The sequence below is a fragment of the Balaenoptera borealis genome (genome assembly GCF_965194805.1).
Source record: "Balaenoptera borealis genome assembly, chromosome: 7".
NCBI lineage: Eukaryota > Metazoa > Chordata > Mammalia > Artiodactyla > Balaenopteridae > Balaenoptera > Balaenoptera borealis.
Genome location: NC_138864.1, coordinates 112561602 through 112580876, shown reverse-complemented (window position 1 = coordinate 112580876; position 19275 = coordinate 112561602). Strand labels below are relative to the sequence as shown.

Genomic DNA, 19275 nt, shown 5'->3' with positions numbered 1-19275 from the left:
ACTCACAGAATATTAGTCTTGGAAATTAGATAGTGGGGAAATGAATGCTCATGGCAAGTATGAGGACGCAACACATTTTGGAAAACGATTAAAATAATCCTCAAGAATCCTGGAACTCCCAGAGGGGTTGTAAATAACCAAGGTTTTATTGTAAAGAAAAAAAAAAAAATCAGTGGGCTAGAAAACTAACCAACAACACCATTGGACAAGATTTTATTTATTTTGCCTGGGCCCTCTCTGTATGCTAATGGCCTCAGACCAGGTCAGCCTTTGTGTGGAAAACGTAGTAACAGAAGAGCCACCAGGAACCCTGGCTGTCAACGTGGCGGGCCACGCTAGCTGGTTTGCATGTGTCATTTAATCTCCACAACAGCTTTACAGAAGATTGGGACTCATATAATCCTCATTTATTTTTTTAGATGAGAGAAATGAAGCCCAGAGAGGTTGAATAACTTGCCCAGCATACAGCCGAGTCACAAACTACACCCAGGCTACATCACCAAGCACGTGGCATCGCTTACAAGGGGGCAGGAAGGACACATGAACAGACCTGAGCACACCAAACACCAAATAAGAAAACATCACAGGGCCAATATCCCACTAAACCTGGGCCTGGGGCTCTCACTGGACCGGGCCCAGGTATTTGGGGCCAGTGTCAGGGCTGTGATTATGAATAAAGATGAGGGATGTGGGCTGGCCCGTGCTGTCTGGGGTACCCAGAATTTCCCCTGGAGTTGAATTAGATGAGTGGTTTCTACTTGGCCACCCTGAGTGGCATGTCAAATAGTAACTTTAGATTCAGATGGACCTGGATTGATATCCCAACTCCCCCCCTCACACTGTGACCCTGGAAAACTTCCTTAACCTCTCTGAGTCTGTTTCCTCACCTTAAGCGAGAAAGTGAATGCAAAATACATTTCTGGCATGTAAAAGGCACTCTACCACATGTTGGTTCCTTTCTCCTCGCCCTTGAGAGGAACCCTGAGAAAGTAGCCCCACCTCTTGTGCAGGCTCTGAGCCCCCTAAAAGGCCATCACCAACTGGGGTCTATTAGGATATGTGCCAAAGAGGCAGAAAACTAAAATGTTGTCAGTCAGTCCCCTGGGAAAGTAACCCTGGTAGCACTGAGTCTTTAAAAGCTTCACAGAGAGCCATGAGTCATGGGGCCAGTGGGGGACCATCACCCAGGGGGACAATGGTGTCTCAGGTCTTCTGTGGGTTCCTCTCCTTGGTAGACGGATGAAATTAAAACACCAATTCCACCACAAAGCTGCCTCTCAGCTGCCTAGGAACATGAGTGGGCAGTGAGGAAGGTCCTAGGCCCCCAGTTCAGCCAGCCCTCCCATCCCAGCAGTGCTTCCACCTCCCACTAGGGGGCAGCACCTCCACCCACCGTCAGGGCCCGAGGCTTTCCTGTCCCTCCCAGCGCGGACTCCGCCCCAGAGTCACAAGCCCAGCAGAGCTTCTCTGCCCTCCGGGAGCATTAGTGACAGTGTCCATGAGGACTGGGGTCGAGGACGAGGACTAGATTAACCACAAGCAGAGGGCTCTTACCCCAGGAGACGGTCTCAAGAGAGGAGAGATGATCCTTCTGTTGCACAGAACTCATCAGCCAGACACAAGGAAATCTCTGTGGGCAAAAAGAGAGAAGGGAGAAATGGAGCAGGTTACCTTTTGGGGGGCTCTTATCTTACCAAAGTGTTCCATGCAGAGTTTAAAACTCAAATAATACTGAAAAGGTTTCAATGAAAAAAAACAGCAGACTCCTTCCCCACCCCTCCCTCCACCAAATCCCACCTCCTCCAACCCAGAGTCAATAACTTAACTTTGTTAACTGCTTCTTCTGGTATTAAGCTCCACGGTCCGATATGATATTCGTATATTAATTCTTGAGTTATCACTTTTAGACATTATCAGTTGACTTCTGATAATAGCAGGTGAGGATTTTGTACTCTTCCATCACCCAATTCTCCTCCCTCTACCTTCCCAGTACAGGCATATAATTCAATAATCAAAGTTTAACAGTATGATTATATAAATTCTGTCTACTTCCAACACTGCAGATTTTACTATATTTGTACTTCCTTCCCTGTTCAGTTTTTATTTTTCTTGCAGTTAAAAATGTTCTTGTTTTCTCACTTTAAGAGGATTTCTAAGTTAGGAGTTAAACTTTTCTATATCTTTTCCTCCCAGTTTATATCATGGTTGCATTGTTGGGGACAACTCTCTTGTATGTGACAAGTATTTATTGAGCATCGACTTTTCCATATTATCCTATTAGGTGCTAAGAGATACAGAAAGAAACATGGTCTTTGGCCTTTTGCAGCCTAGAATTCAGTTAAGAGACAAGAGAGATACACATAAAAAAATAAACAGTACAAGCATGAAGCAACAGTTCAAGCATTGCCCTATGTGCTCTGTGATGTGTAGAGTTAATAGTACCCACAAGGAATGTTCTGGAGTCAGAGGCTAGAGTCACAAGGAAGGTTTTCTGGACGCCACCAGGCCTGAACTGGGCTTTGAAGTCTCATCAAAGTGGAGATAAGGAGAGAATGTTCCAAGGGAGGGAATCAACGAAGAGTTGGTCCTGGAGCCCAAACATAGGAAACATGTTTGAGCAGGACTAGGTCTCAATTTCCTCGTCATTAAAAAGCAAGAAGAAGAAGCTGGTAACTGGTGCTATGGTTGTGTGAGAGAAAACCCCTAATCTTAGGAAATAAACACTGAAGTATTTAGGGATAAAGGACCAAAATGTATATGACTTACCCTCAAGGTTCAGGAAAAAAAAAAAAAAAAACCTATACAGACAGTGGATGGCTATTTCTTGCACTATTATCATTTTGGAACCCTTTGGAACTTTGGAATTATTTGGAGTTAAAGAGTTATTCAAATATAAAGTTTTTTTAAAGGTTTAAGGCAGGTTATAAAGACACCTTCAAGAACTCTGTCCTAAGGAAATAATCACATTTATATAAGGTTAACGATTTAAGCTGAAAATTATTCTTTGCTCCATTTGCAGCAAAGAAAGAAAAAAAGAAATCAACTTAAATATTCAACAAAAGGAAAACGGCTAAGTAAATTCTATGGTACTTCATGCTGCCATTAGCATGAATTTTTCCAATAAATTTAGGTCTCATAAGAAAATGATCAGGGTACAATGTCAAATGAAAAAAAGAAGCAGGGTCTAAACCAGTACAAACTGTATAAATCCAATTATGTATCTATATAGACATTAAAAAATTGAAGAAAATATACCACAGTACTAAGAGTAGTAGGATTAAGGGTAATTTTATCTTTAATTTTTCTATATTTTGAAGTTTTCCATAAGGAACATGTATTAACTTTCCAATAAAAAAATGAACATAATTTTCTAAAAAGCTAAAGAAAATGAGATTAGTTGAAAAACCCAGGGTTATTTTCATAATTTTTAAGAATTAAGATAAAATTGTAAATATGTTTATTCTTTGAAATCGTATTCATATCGCAATTAGAATGGAGAAGAATATCTACCCTATAGAGTTGCTGGCAGGATTAAATGAAATCTTTGTAAAGTGCTTAGCAGAGTGCCTGCCTAAGGTAGTATGTATGTATGTATGTATACATAAAATTTTTTTAATTTAAAATTATATATATATGTAATATACATATATAGAACAACTGGCTATTTTAATAACCCTCATCTGCCTGCTCTTTGCTTGCTAGCCTCTGGTTGAGCGTGAGTTTAGTCGGGCGGGGGCTGGGCCCCGGGTCGCGTAGGGGTGACCCGAGCTGGCCTCTGCAGGTGGCGGCCGAGTACTTCAAGAACACCACGCTGCTGCTGGTGGGTGTCATCTGCGTGGCGGCGGCTGTGGAGAAGTGGAACCTGCACAAGCGCATCGCTCTGCGCATGGTCCTGATGGCCGGAGCCAAGCCGGGCATGTAAGTCACACTTAGTGCGTCCCCTCAGCTCCCAGTGGGCCCCCTGGACGGTCAGAGGGACGTCCACTTGAGGCTTTCTACCAGTGGGGATGGGAGGACACCAGGGCCTCAAGGCTCCCATCTCCCCCTCCAGTGAGAGGGCCTGTGACCATGGAATGGAGACCTGAGTGGGTGACTTTGGTGTCCTCTATTGGCACAATCTAAATAACCTGAGTAACCTAGACTGCCGGGGCAGCAGGTTACAAGATCTAAGGGGCTCATCTGGTAAAACAAGAGGGACCAACGTAAATTGTTTCCCAACCTTTTTCCCTTGTATCAGGGGAGAGGCTGGATGAGGAAGTGGTGTCTTCTCCTCTGTTATTTAAGGAGGCATGGAGGTTTCCTCCCATCTACCCTGAGTTCTTGTTGTCATTGGTTTAGACCAGAGGCCTGTCAAATGTGGCATCTGACCCGGCATCTGCAGGGCACTGCAGGCCCTCAGCTGCTTCCTCTTTTCTCTCTGCTGTCAAGAAGGCCGCTCGGGAATGTGTAGGAAGGTCAGGATTGAATGTTTTGTATGAACTCACTCCCACTCTGTTGGATAACCCTGCCCTTATCTTCCCTTTGGAATATCGTCCTCACCTCCTAGTTTACAACTTTCTTGCAACACTTTTTATGTAAGCTGCCCTGACTCTCCTGGGAGTCCAACAGAGCATAAATAAATAATATGTATTAGTTTTCATCCCTAGTCATTAGATGAAGACACGTTATACTTAAAAAGATGTTCCTGTCTCCCACTTAACCACAGCCTAACTCAGAGCATAATCACTCAGTAATAACCTGAGGTGTTGTACTCCACACTCGACCTCCTAGACACACAATGGCATTTCCCCACATCACGTTGAGGCTCTGCGGCTCTTTGAAACCCCCAGGTACTATCGTCAAGAATTTTTATCCCATTGCGTTTCTACTCGTCTCTATTTACCGCACCCTCCAGCAAGTTTCCACCCACCACGGGGCCCTCTGTTTGCCGGTGCATGTCCAGGGCAGACAAACTCATGTCTCCGTCAGCCTAAACAGAGACACCATCAGGGCTCTGGCACCTACCCGGTCATGATCCACAGGACAGCTGTGCTGGCCCCAAACTGTGCAAAGTCAATGATCCCACCTAGGGTGATCAACACGGGTAGTCTTTATGCTGGCTTCTCTTACGGAAATAAGAACTATATCTGTACAAACACACAGTGCATGTTTTCAAAGTCAAGGAGAACTTGAGAGTTATCTTTGTTAGTGTTTTCCTCCAAGTGTCAACTCATAGACACAGCCTTGAAAAAGTGCACACAGTGCAATGGGACACTGCTGGGCCGTTGGGGGCTATGCTTTCAGCGGTTGGTAGTGGGACAAGTAGTGGGCGGAACCGTAAGCTCTGTCCGTTAGTCTCTATTTGGTCGCTAATAACTGCGGTGACTTGGCTGCAAAGCAAGGAATGGGATGGTACGCGTAGGACTGCTGGCTGCAAGGGCCAAAAAGAGAATTCTTTTATACACAAAAAACACACATCATCACCAAGCTAATGTCCAGAGAGGAGAGCAATCAGGAAGTCCATGCCCTGTGACCCTACCACCAAAGCTATTCTTTGCTTAAGCAAGGGCTTTTCTTTCTTTTTTTTTTTTTTGGCTAAGGCCACTAGCCCACGAAGTGTGATGCATTCATTCAACACATCTTTATTTAATGTTTACTCTGTACCAAGCCCTGGGAGTACAAAGCTGAATGTATGACGTAAACCCCCCATTTTCTGGATAAATGCCAGCACCAGCAGGCTTGCAGGAGGCCCCGAGGGAGCCGTGCGAGGGCGGAAGTTTCACCCGGGGAGGCGGGCATGCTGTGATGCGCCCCCCGCGCCTCCCTGCCTTCCAGGCTGCTGCTCTGCTTCATGTGCTGCACCACGCTGCTGTCCATGTGGCTCTCCAACACGTCCACCACCGCCATGGTCATGCCCATCGTGGAGGCCGTGCTGCAGGAGCTGGTCAGGGCCGAGGAGGAGCAGCTCGTGGCCGGCAGCTCCAGCGCCGAAGAGGCCGAGCCCATCAGTACAGTTTGCTGGAGTTCATCTCCCCTTTGCTCCTCCACCCGAGTGACACTGCACAGCTCTGCGCCCGCCCCCACCAACCCTCACCTGCGTCCTGCCTCTCGTCTCGCCTCTTCCCCTTCCTGGCCCTTTACCCCGTACCAGCCCTTGTAACCTGAAGCTTCCCTGTGACCCGCATTCCCAGCTCTTCCTGCCCTACTTAGAGCAGCCACCGCTGCTCCTTTCCCCCAAACGCTCAAGGATTACAACAAGACCCCAGGCCTGTCCGTGTCGCTGAGTCCCACTATGCCTTCCGAGCGGAGGGAAGGGGAGTCGTCAGGCACCAGGCCCAGCAGGAGCCTTGATGCCTTTGTTTCCTCATCCAGCCCCAGCCCAGAGCCCCTGCCCTTCAGGGTCAGGTCCAGACTCCACATCTCACTTCCTGCTTTCCTTTGCTACCGTAGATCTCGATGTAAACAACAGCCAACCTTCCCTGGAACTCATCTTTGTCAATGAAGAGTGAGTATGACCGCCCTCCTCCCAGACAGAGCCTCTTTCAGCTGCACGGGCCAAGCTCACGTCTTACCACACCACCACCTCCCCCCGCCCCGATCTCCTCTCCATACCAGGGAGCCGCTTGCCAAGATCCTGAGGGCAACTCCCTTAACCACTGGGTATTGCAGGGCTGAGGGAAGAGGGGAAAAGACTACACCGACTTTGAGGGAGTATGTGGACTATCTGTACAGCTACCAAGTAGAATTTCAGCTAAATTGATGTCCCCCTTGGGAGAATAATATATTTAATCTACTAATGAAAAAAGGCTCACATTTTAGATGTCACTGGAGATTCTTAGAGAATCACAAAGTATTTTTTAGATATTAGATGTGGTCTTACTAGATTTGGTCTTATTAGATATGGCAAAGAAAAACTAGGTGGCAGGTAGGGGATTCGAGGACAGTTGGTGAGACAGCCACGTGCTGATGAAAAAAGAAGCTTTTAGAAAAGGAGAAATATCGTCTCAAACACCCATGTGAGGTAAATCCATTAACAGCTGATTTCTTTTGGAGATCTAGTATCAAAATGTGGTCTTCAAGGGATACTGGGATGAATAAGACATTTTGAAAGTCGGATTTGTACTAGAGCTCAGTTTTGCTATTTGCTCTTTTCATTAAAAAATGGAGAACACACACTGAGTGAGACCAGCACTATGTGAAGGGACAGAGGCAGAAGGGTGCCATCAGCTTATCTTCCTCCCGTCACTGGCTCCAATCATAATATACTGGACTTTCCTCCCCAGCCTTGACCATATCTCAGGCAAATCCTATAGCTCTTCTGGTTCCTTTCAGATATTAGAATGATCTCGTCTTTAGATATTCGGCAGTCTAGTCCAGACTCATATCAAAACTTCAATCCCTCATCCGAAGCTTCTCCCCGCCTCCTCTCACGCTCTCACCCAACCCCCCTTCAGTCTGCAGGATAAGAGGTAGAAGTGAGCAGGGGAGACAGCTGACTTTTCTCTTACTCTTCCCCCACCCTCCTTCCTCTCCCCTCACCAACTCTCTGCATCTGAATTCTCCAGGGTCAGGGCAGAGGCTGTAGGGAGCAGGAAATATAAAGGGGCAAAGAGGGTCTTGGCTGGAGGTATTCTAGAGTGCAGTCAGTGCCCTGAGATTCAGGCAGCGACTCTTTTACACGTCGGGCACCTACCTTCAGGGTCTTCGGAGTGCCCCCTTGAGGCCACCTCTGCATAGGCTGGGCCTCATGGCACGAGGTGCTCTTGGATGACCGCTTGGGCTCCCTCGGTTCTGTGCTCTGGTGGCTTTCTCCAGCCTCTTTATTCTGGGGACGCCTCTGGCCCCTTGGGCAGGGCCTTTTCAAGGTGGCAGTAGCCCAGCTACCTTCCCTGTGCCGCCCCCAGTAAAGGCCACCGGACACTGAGAGCACAGCCTGCTCCCAGTGCAGCGGGCCTTTTCTCCTCACTCTGGCCTCTTGGGCAGCGCACACTGGCCTCTTGCCCTTGTTCTTTTCTGGATGAAAATACATGTCCCCAAACTCCAAAGCCAAAGCTCAAGTTGTCCCGGACTTCCTCAGCAGCGTGCAGGGAGGATCCAGGGCTGTCACGGTGTGAGGATGGCGGTCTTCTTTCACGCCAGCACCTCCCGTGCTGTCTGAGGGGTTCCATGCCAGCCTCCTCACCCGATTTGGGAAGGAAGGTGGGGAAACATCACAATACTCCTCCCAGCCTAACGACTCTCTCCGGTGAATGCTTCCTCTGAGCCCCATCAACGCCTTATCCTTCCCTGATAGAGCCTGGAGGTGGGTGATGACCCCAGGCCCCCACTTCCTGCACGTGTGTCCAGCCCCTCTCACTGGCCTTCCCAGCGGTTGAGCTCATAGCACCCACCATCCTCAGAACTAGGACAGACCAGAAACATGCATTTAGTGCTCAGTGTAAGTCCGTAATGCTGGTAGTTAAATCCCCACCTTCCTCTCTCCTCAAGGCAAAGACTGGGGACCAGTAGGAGTGGGAGGGACTCAGCACACGCATTGCCTGCCACCCTCTGAGGTACAGCTGCTGATGAGAAATTCACCCCCATCTTCTTGCTCTCACATGCTTTTTACCATGTGTGGCCCTGGCCCTCCCTGCTCCTGTCGCCTTAGATAAGCATTTCATGTTTCTCCTCCTAGAAAGTGAGCCAGTGAGAACACGGTCAGGGGCCCAGGCTCTCCAGGCAGAGGCAGAGACAGCTTCCTCTCTGGCACCACCACTTAGAACCAACTGCCCTCGGGAAGTTAGTAACCTCTCTCTGCCTAGTTTCCTACTCTGTAAATGCAGGTGCTGATACCCGCCCCTTAGATCTGTCGTGAGGATTAAAGTCCGTATTTGGGTGCTCAGCACCTAATAAGCACTCCATGTTAGCTATTATTAGGAGTCTCGGTTTCCCTCCAAAGGAAACGCGCTGCCCCTGTTCCCACAAATCCTTACCACATCTCTGGAAGGTGAGATTCATCTTCTTTGTAGCCTAGAACACCTGAGTCTAGAAGGGTCACTAACACCAAACACCAACGTGGGGAGAATTCCCATCTCATCAAGTCTGGGCCACTGTCATTTTTCCCACTTCCTTTGCTTTCTTCCAGCACGTCGAATGCAGACTTCAGTTCTCTGATGCAGAACAAGGTATGGCCCTGGGTTTCTTCTGTGCTTTGAGATACTTGAAAGACCCTCAAGATAACTCAGGGCAGAGAAGCCTGGCAGCTTGTCGAGGGCACAGAGGTGCTCCCCTGAGCCTGGATGCGTGAGGCTTTGGGCAGTTCTGAGCCCCAGCCCTGGGTACTGGGCTTAGCGCCACAAAGGACAGGTTAACATTTCCTCGCGGAAACCCAATATTCAGCCATCCAGATATTCAAGAGCCACGTATTCAGCCTCAGGATCCCTTTCAGGAGGGATTCGTTTACAAAAATCTTATTACAAAAAGGGGACACCAAGTTTGCCTGCACCCTCTACGTGGCCTCACCCCCTCGCCCAGGGCTGGTTTTACATCTCTTCCTACCTCAGTCCCAATGGATGGGCTTTGATCCGTCCAAACTGTGGACTTGGTTGTGTGCGATTTTTTTTTTTTCCATGTTCTTTGTGTTAAAGAAAAATGAAGGGTTCTTCGTTAGCTAATGAAGTTCTAGAAAGCCAAGCTCTCCTATAAGGTCAGAGCCATGTTTTTCCAAGTTTCAAAAGCCCCTTCAAATGGGGAACCTGCGAGAAGGAGGCAGGCCCGGTAGGGATGGCTCTCTACCGCCTGCTTGCCCTGGTTCTGGTCTCCGAGTCCCACAGGGGGGAGGCGTGGGTGCCCCCAGGGTGATCAGGGGGCTCCTCCAGGCCCCACAGCCTCCTCGTGATAGTGTGACGGTCTGTGTCCCGACAGAACCTGAATGGCGTGCCCGCAATCACCAACTCGGCCAGAACAGCAAACCACCAGGACAAGAAGCAGCACCCATCTCAGGTAATGGAATTGCACCTCCTAACCCTGTTTCCTACATGAAGCGCCTTGAGCTTCCCAAGGGGCACTGCTCGTGAAGCTGTGAGGGTGTCAGGCTAGCGGGCTGTCGCCAGGCACACTTCAGCCATCTGTGTGTCTGGCCTGCGTGTGCCACGGAGATAAGACATCCCGCTCACTGTTGACTTTGGCAAGTCATTCCACTGTCTGAGCCCCAGTTTCTTCAGCTATAAAAACTGAGACTTGGTCTAGATCAGAGGTGTTCAAACCACTCCTCAAAGGTGCTTCAGGGGCATTGCAAATATTTTATTCGAGTATCCTGAGATTTTAAGGCAACTGCTTTTCTGTTCCCTGATTTTCCTGGTACTTTATCACTGAAACAAAATGCAGAAGTAAAATGGACGTCAAAGGTGGTGTAAAATTGCAACCATCACTTATAACCCTTGATTTCAAATTTTTGTGTTCATCAAAATCATCTCAATTATGTAGCACCCATATCATCATGAATAAATGCCATTGTTTATTAAATACTAAGCACTGGGCTGAGCATTTGCTCTCTAGTCTTGGCTCAGTGAGGTAGCAACTTTGAACTCCATTTTGACAGAGACGCAGAGAGATGAAATCATGTACCCAAGGCCTCAGAGCTAGTGAGAGGAGAACCTCGATTCAAATCCAAGTCTCCCTGACCCTATGTGTCTACTTTCAGTTAAAAAATAGATGTTTGCCCATTAAATGCTACATTTGTTTTCTCTATTGGAGGTCCATGTAAATTTTCATTAGGAGAAAGGATTGTGGAAAACCACTGGACCAGAGAATCTCTGAGGTCTCCTCCAGCTCTTATAATCAATGAATCTTTCAGGAAAATGTGGCGGGATCCAGCCTTTCCAGGGCCCTCCTAGGCAGATGGGGCAGTGGTTACGGGCTTTAAGAAATGTGGCAGGGTGGCCTCTTCCCCTTGGTTTTCCTATGACCTGGCCTGCTGACATTTGTACCAGGCTACTCCTAGTCTCACGATTTGGGGCCAGGCCTGGCAGGACAGAGGGGCACTTGCTTCTTTAGTCCACAGTTGAGACCAGAGGTCAGCAACCACGGACCCTGAAAGGCCGTCACATGGACCACGCAGGGCCTGAGAGGACCATGGCCAGGCTGAGGTTTATATGCAAGGGGGAGGGGAAAGTGGGAAGGAAAAGCCAATAGGCAAGAAGGGAAAAAGTGAGAAAGAAGGGAGGAGAGAATCACACACTTTGACTCTCCGCCCAGTGAAAGCTGGACTCTTTCTATAATGCAAAGCTTATTTTTTAGTCATCTCCCAACCAGGACTGTATTTTAATTCCACGTAGAATAACCACCTTCTATTTGGTATTTAGACACAAAGTGGAGAGCAGTCAGTTTTACTGGAATTCAAGTAAAAAACAGAACGTGCTGTTAATACTCATAACAACAAAAATAATAATAGCTTACCATTGGTTAAATGCCAGGAAGTGTTCTAAGTGCTTTCCATGTACTCTTCAAAACAATCTGGCAGAGAAAATAGGATTTTCCCCATTTTACAGAAACTGCAGCGGGGATGGGGCTGCCCAAGTTGGTAAAAGGTAGAACTGGGACTGGGATTTGTTTTTCTGACACCCAAGCTTTCCACTGCACAATGGCGCCCCTGTTTTTCATGCTTTGTGTGCCAGACAGCCCAAGCTGGGTTGGAGAAATTCACTGATTTTCCTTTGGTAGGAAAAGCCACCAGTCCTGACCGCCAGCCCCAGGAACCAGGAACTCAAAAGAAAGTACAAGTCCCAGCATGACCAAATGATCTGCAAGTGCCTCTCTCTGAGCATCTCTTACGCCGCCACCATCGGGGGCCTGACCACCATCATTGGCACCTCCACCAGCCTCATTTTCTTGGAACACTTCAATAAGTAAGTAATTCACCCGGTCAACAAATATTTACTAACCACCCACTGTGTGTCAGGGACAGAACCAGGTGCTGAGTATACCACAGAAAATCGAACCAGAACAGTTTCTGTACCAAGAGGGAAAAAAGATGATCAAGTCATTACAGTTAAATGTGACAAGAAGGGTGGGATTCTGCTGGGGGAGCCCTGCTGAGGGACCCCACCCAGTCTAGAGGGAGGAAATGACTCCCCCAAGAGGCGACGATGAAAGTGGAGACCTGGAGGCCAAGCTGGAGTTAACTAGATGAAGGGAGATCTTCCAGACAAAGAAAACAGTGTAGTAGGCTCAGAGGCAAGAGAGCAGAGCACATAAAAGAAAATGACAGAGGGCAAAAGGAGGCCAGGGAGGTGGACGCACAGATCACAGAGGGCCTCGCAGGGCCCACTAAGGAACTTGGACTTCATCCGAAAGGCCGTGAGAAGCCTTTGAAGAATTTTAGGCAGGGAGTGAGGTTATCATATTTACAGTTTTGAAAACTCATTCTGGATTTTTAAAATGGACAATGGTTTGGAACAGAAAAGGCAGGCAGCAGGAAGATAATCCAGGACACAGCTACAGATGCCCAGGAGAGAGCTGATGGTGGCCTGGGCAGCAGTGGGAGGAGAAATGGCCAGATCTGAGCGAGATTCAGAGGGAGACTCGACCGGCCTGGGTTGGATTAGGAAGGGCCTGAGAAAGGGAAAGCCCAAATCTCATTGTCAGGCTTGGGGCTTCAGGAGCTGGGGAAGCAGAGTTGCCCTTGACGTAAATGAGGGGAAAGATGAGTAAATGTTGATACAGAGGTTGACATGTCCAGGTGGACACCTGGGCTGGGGCCACAGCTGTGCCCAATGATGAACAAGGAGTCCACCAGATAACCTTCTTGGCCCCCTAAGACCAAGGAGGCCCCCTAAGCAGTGGATGTTGATAACAGATTTGGAGATTCCAAGGCATGGTTCTCCTGTGGACAAAGTTCACATCCAGAACCTTCACGAGGCTCTAGAGACCGAAGTTCTCCAGAACTGATGCCTTGTGTCCCCCAGTCAAAACACATTCCTTGGGGGCTTCCCTGGTGGCGCAGTGGTGAAGAATCTGCCTGCTGATGCAGGGGACACGGGTTCGAGCCCTGGTCCAGGAAGATCCCACAAGCTGCGGAGTAACTAAGCCCATGAGCCAAAACTACTGAGCCTGCGCTCTAGAGCCCCTGAGCCACAACTACTGAGCCCGTGTGCTACAACTACTGAAGCCCATATGCCTAGAGCCCGTGCTCCGCAACAAGAGAAGCCACCACAATGAGAAGCCCGCACACCGCAACGAAGAATAGCCCCCGCTCGCCACAACTAGAGAAAGCCCGTGCGCAGCAACGAAGACCCAACGCAGCCAAAAATAAATGAAATAAATAAATTTTTTTTAAAAAACCATTCCTTCAGTGACATTATAAACAGAGTACATCAGATTGCCTCCTCTATTCTGTTGTCTTGAAAACCAGATCAGAATCTTTACATAAATTAAGAGCAAACAGACCCAGAGTGATTCTCCTGAGTGCAAAGTATATACACTTCAGTGGTATCAATTTTGGTTGCCTGGATGCTTTTTTAGCTTATTTCATAATTCTTGGCAGGGCTCAGTACAGTTGCAGCTGCCAAGTGAGTCCTAGATAATCTTTTACCATATTTTTATCATTATCTCTACCATTAGCTCTGCTCTGTCTTCTTAAGGACCATTTAGCTTATTACCCCGAAATACCACATGGAAATCCATCCTTTTCTAATCACTGACCTGGTTCTTTCCCCTCCAGCCAGTATCCAGCAGCAGAAGTGGTCAACTTTGGCACCTGGTTCCTCTTCAGCTTCCCCATCTCCCTCATCATGCTGGTGGTCAGCTGGTTCTGGATGCACTGGCTGTTCCTGGGCTGCAAGTGAGTCCCAGGGCCCTGCCATCAAGGCTCTCCTGTCCATCCAGGACCATGGCGCAAGCCCTGGAGGGTGCCACCCAGCGGGGAGCTGCCAAGTAACCACAGAGGATGCCCGGAGGAGGACGCAGTGGACTAGATGAGGAGTCAGGCATCACATCTTCTAGACACTCTAAACATACGTGGACTCTGCACTTCTCTATGAGCTCTGCAATGAAATGTTCTTAATTTCAGCCAACTGCTCAGGGGAAGTGCTGGATTCATAAAGAGTCTGAATCGGAGAGTGTTTAATGTAGTTCCATACAGAGTAATTTGAACTAATTTCTAAAGAAGTGATGCCAAGTAGAAGTTCCCTTAGGCTTAATTTTATAGACATGGCTGATTTATACTTAGTAGCTGTATGAAATATGCTCATAGCCCTCAAAATAATATTAGACATTCCCCATGCAATATTATTTCTAATATTAATTTGCTTAGCCAGCCTTTTACTCATTACGGATGCTTACTCCAAATTTGATCAGCTCCGAACACATAAAGGGAAGATGTATATGATATTTTGCTATTAGTCCGGGGACCCAACATTCCCATTGCTCAGGGAATGTTCTCTGAGTTGACTTTTTTTTTTAATACCTCAGAGACAATTATCAAATCAAAGATAACTGTATACTTCTAAGCCTCCAGTGTTGCTAATTGAAAAGTAACACCCACTTTCACCCCAGACAAGCCTTGTCTCTAGACAGATACACATACACACATCTATGTGTGTGTGCAACACACAAATATATAAGCATCTATACACATATGCCGCATCACATTGATTCTCACTTATGTAAAGGACGAGCGTGTAGAGACTTTCCCGGTGGCCCAGTGGTTAAGACTCTGCACTTCCAATGCAGGGGTGCGGATTCCATCCCTGGTTGGGGAAATAGGATCCCACATGCTGCGTGGCGTGGCCAAATTTAATTAATTAATTAATTGATTGATTAATTAATTAAAAAACCCAACTGGGCAAAAAAAATAAAGAAGACAAGTGTGTAGAAACAACCCCACATAAGTACACTTGCACAAGTCCACGAGACATGACTTTACATTTATATACCAGAGACATACCCGAAAGGCTGGGGAGAAGGCTGATGAGAGGCTGTGTAACTTGGCAGATCAAGAGATCAAGTCGCATGATAGGTAGGGCGAGTGGAGAGAAGAGCCATCACAGCCAGCCAGCCAGTAGTTTAGTATTTGCTTAAGACCTCTTCTCCTCTGGGCCTCAGAAGTGTGCTTCCTTTGTTCTTTTGCTCATTCTCCCATCTCAGTTTTAAAGAGACCTGCTCTCTGAGTAAGAAGAAGAAGACCAAAAGGGAAGAGTTATCAGAGAAGAGGATCCAAGAGGAATATGAAAAGCTGGGAGCCATTACGTAAGAATCAGCCCTTCACCCTCTCTCCTTCCCCAGGAGAAAGAGTGGCAGGTAAAGTGTGCACAGAAGCAGCCTTGTTCTCAGCGGTCCCTTGAGCTGGGGGAATTTTCCTCAGCTACGAATCCAGGCATTTAGAGGTGCTACTTAACGCCAAAGTCAAGCTGGCCCAGACTCTAAGGGCCACCCTTCCGCTCTGCTGTATTCCAAGTCCAAGTGGTTAAGCAGTAGCTGCGTTTTAGGTCCCCACTATTGGAGCTCTGCATACAGGAGCATCCCAAAGCAAAGTCTGAAAGCTAACAGATACTTCCCAATTCCTGGAGTGGGTCTGTTTTCTTTTATAGCTACCCGGAAATGGTGACTGGATTTTTCTTCATCCTGATGACGGTGCTGTGGTTTACCCGGGAGCCTGGCTTTGTTCCTGGTTGGGATTCCTTCTTTGAAAAGTAAAGGATATTGTCTCTGAGAACAACCCCCTAACCCAAACCCTTCAGGCAGTACCTGCCAGTGTCCCCTCCTAGATTCTGTGGGATAGTCGTGGACCCAGGAAGCACTTTGTTCCCTTGAAAGTTCCGCTTTTTCAGGGAAGCTGCAGTGTGGAGTCAGGAAGAAAATAGTCTTTGGAGTCTGAGTCCAGGCTTGGGATCAAGAGCTGCCACTTACCATCCACATGACCTTGGTCTTGTTACTTAAGCTCTTGGAACCTCAATTGTTATGGGAGTTAAAGGAGAATATGTCTGTAGAGTAAAACACCACCTGTAAAGACCATGACCATCGTGGCCGAGGCCTGTCCCACCCCTACATATTCCCGAGGGCCAGGGCCACAGGCCACAAGCTCTCAGTGGCAGCTTGTGACCCTCCCAGGAAAGAGAACTCATCCTTTTCTAGTCTCCTTTATCTAAATAACTCCTGACCACTCCTTTTAATAGGTCCATAAATTCACACTAAGACACCTACCCTAACCAGGCCCTGCCTCCAGACATTAACCGCTGCCCATTAAATCCACCACTGGACAGCATGGCAGCAACTGGCAAGAAGGAAGGTTGACGTCCCCTCTAGACTAGGTCCTCAAGAGAGGCGCTGTGTTCAGACAGGCTGTCCTGAGACACGGTGTTACCCCTGGGCTTCCTGACCCTCTCCCCAGCTCTTCTTGTCTCTTCGCCAGGAAGGGCTATCGCACCGACGCCACAGTCTCTGTCTTCCTTGGCTTCCTCCTCTTCCTGATTCCAGCGAAGAAGCCTTGCTTCAGGAAAAAGAACGATGGTGAGAGGAGTTCAAGAGAAGAAGTTGGGGCTGGCTCTAGTCAAATAATGGTCGAAGTCAGAATTTTGGGAGGAGCCTTACCAAAGCCCTTCCAACTCCTCCCAGAATAGCAGAGTATCCTCTGGTTCATCAATTAGGCCCCTGTCTCCACAAATCACACCCATTAGGGTTCATCTGGCTCTGCCTCGCTGTCTACCTGTGATCCAGGGGAGGACCAGGAGCCCTCACTGGGGACGGAGCCCCTCATCACGTGGAAGGACTTCCAGAAGACCATGCCCTGGGAGATTGTCATTCTGGTGGGAGGAGGCTATGCTCTGGCTTCTGGCAGCAAGGTAACCCTTGAATCTGTTCTTATTGGGTCCAATATTTCTCCAGCAGCTTTACCTAATGAGTCATTATGGTGCTGGGAAGGAAGATTCAAAGGCGCTGAGAGGTGAATATTCACCCAAGTCACTGGGAAGGGAAGCAGTTCAGCCAGGAATGGACATCCTGTCCCACCTTCTAAGCTGGCACTACTGGGAACAGAGTTACAGATAGCTGTGCCACAGTCACGGCACACAGGCATTCACACCTCACTTATGGGCCCACACTGCTACAAGCAAAAGATGTATTTGACTTTGTAGGCATGTCCTTCTGGAGTTTTGACAGTGGTGATAGGTGTAAGGTGTAAGGGCCCAGAGATGCTGCAGATTGACTCACAGCAAATTGTGAGTCCATATGCATATGGACTCCATATGCTTATATTGAGACCCTTTGGAGAATGTATGCTAAAGCAGATGTAAATGCCCCCCGCTTCCTGACTGGGAGGATTTGGGATGAGATCTTTTAAAGGGGGCTGGTGGGAAATAGTTGATTTTCCTAGATTGTTAGCCCTTCCTGAAATAAACAGCCCTAAGAATCAAGCAGGTTAGGGGTCTCCCTGTTTTCTTCCTCTACCTCGTCTATCTACATTCACCCATTCTAAACTTGGCTCACTTTTGACTGCCCATTCATTGTGGGCCTAAATGCTCTCTGCATCAGTAACAAAGTCACAGAATCCTCCACTTGGAAGGAGCCATGGAGGACACTGAGTCCCATCTTCCCACCCAAATAGAGATTTCCCTCCAGGACACCTCCAGTGACAGGGCAAGCCCTGCACAGCCAACAAAGAATACTGTTCTTTACTTTCAGTTCAGGTCTTCTGGATGTCTTACACTCTTTGTTCCGGCTTTCTTCTCAGGAAGCCTCTCCTCTCCTGTAATAATTATTAAAACAACAAAGACAATCAGGTCCCCTGAGATCATTTTTTTCTTCCAACTAAAACTCCCTAGTTCCTTTAACCATTCCTCATAGTAGTGACCCCTTACCATGCTGGTCTTTCTCCTTAGGACCACTTTGCCTTTGCTCAAACACAGTCCAGGGGTGGTCAGTCTAGTGCAGAGTAGAATAGTTAATTACCCAAGCCCCATCCTGTATTTTTATGGAAACTTTTATAAGGCTTCATTGTCATTCATGTCAATATTCATATTGAAACTGCAGTCAACTAAAACGCTTCATTCTTTTCATTGTTAGCCACTATTAAGCTTCATGTCCTTCAACCAATCCTGTATATATGCTGTCAATATTTTTGATTCCAAGTTCACAATATCATATTTATCTTTGTTGAATTTCAGTGGTTAGTTTTGGCCTCTGAGCCTAGCCTGGCAAGATCTCTTTTCTTTTTCTCTTTTAACCAAAATTGTGCATGTATAGTTGGTATAACTGTAGAACCTACTGACTACTACTTTAATAATATAATTCAGGTACAATATGTGTGATTCCTACTGAATTTCAAATAATTTCAGTCTTAACATTAGTGAGGAAAATCCAATAAAAAATGTTTTCATACCAAGGGTTTAAAAAATTAAGGTTTCCTTTGTTGTGTTTTTTTTCCTAACTTTGCAGTCTAATTTACCAGTTTATTTCATTATAGTATAAACTAGTTCTTCTGAAAAAAAAATTGCCATTAAGTTATTTCACTTTACGTACAAGTACTGTGTGGAAAACATGATAAATAAAAATCCATTTCTTTATAAAACATACTGTTTCCACTCAGCTAACTGCTCTCCCTCCCCTCTCTTTGTCCAGAGAGCAAAGTTTAATGTGTCACAAGAGATAACAATTACAGAGTTCCTGTAGGCCTTGAGGCTCTGCACCCACAATTAATTGAGGTAGTCCCCACATACTGGATTTATAGCTCTCGGTCAGTTGAGAAAAAAGAAAGGGAAGTGGTCCAAGGTAAAAATGGCTACATGACAGAATTCTGAAGCCCTTAGGTCATCAGTCATCTATGAGCATGCCATGAAGTGGCCAGGGTGCTGTGGAGATCAAATGAGGTTTCGATGAACTTGGAAAAGAGGAGAAAGGGTGGCCTGCGGACAGTGTAGTAAGGCAGTCTTTAACAGTAAAACATGAGTAGGGCTTACAGCTTGAGGAATCATAAAATGTCTCACCTTGCTTTCTGCCCTACTGCCCATTTCTTTATTGCATTTGCAGTCTAGAGGGTAAATAGGAAAAGTCAGAGCTTGTCAACCATAGAAGGGAGAGGAGGGAGGGTGGGGAGAGCTGGTGAATGCATATGGCAACCTGGGGTTTTTTAAGAACATAAACTCAATTGTGCCCTTCATTTTTAGGGGAGGGGGAGAGCCCTCATCAATGGCAGATGAACATCTTCCAACCTAATGAATTATTCCAAGTGGGAATATTCATTGATTTGAGTAGATGTGTATAGGTGTTGCTAATGGAAAATGTTCAAGCGTGGCAATATGCCTTTATATCGTGTTGCCAAAAAGC

The 19275-nt window shown here is 47.1% G+C and overlaps 1 protein-coding gene and 1 long non-coding RNA gene across 2 annotated transcripts in view; one reads left to right on the top strand and one right to left on the bottom strand.

Annotated features, from left to right (window-relative positions):
• SLC13A4 (solute carrier family 13 member 4) overlaps positions 1-19275 on the top strand; it is a gene marked incomplete at its 5' end in the record, with an annotated part of 40065 nt that overhangs the window by 13791 nt on the left and 6999 nt on the right. The window contains 11 exons of the mRNA XM_082398095.1: positions 3782-3918; positions 5815-5987; positions 6430-6484; positions 9104-9143; positions 9883-9960; positions 11680-11864; positions 13679-13798; positions 15103-15204; positions 15546-15647; positions 16367-16464; positions 16672-16796. Of these exons, the coding sequence (XP_082254221.1) occupies positions 3782-3918; positions 5815-5987; positions 6430-6484; positions 9104-9143; positions 9883-9960; positions 11680-11864; positions 13679-13798; positions 15103-15204; positions 15546-15647; positions 16367-16464; positions 16672-16796 (1215 nt within the window). The remainder of the gene's footprint in view (positions 1-3781; positions 3919-5814; positions 5988-6429; positions 6485-9103; positions 9144-9882; positions 9961-11679; positions 11865-13678; positions 13799-15102; positions 15205-15545; positions 15648-16366; positions 16465-16671; positions 16797-19275) is intronic.
• Positions 1-19275, bottom strand: part of LOC309631583 — a 38059-nt gene that overhangs the window by 17926 nt on the left and 858 nt on the right. The window contains exons 2-6 of the long non-coding RNA XR_014246382.1: positions 17629-17698; positions 15865-16444; positions 14903-15121; positions 13660-14000; positions 1555-1630 (exon numbers count right to left, since the gene is read on the bottom strand). This is a non-coding gene — a long non-coding RNA (uncharacterized lncRNA). The remainder of the gene's footprint in view (positions 1-1554; positions 1631-13659; positions 14001-14902; positions 15122-15864; positions 16445-17628; positions 17699-19275) is intronic.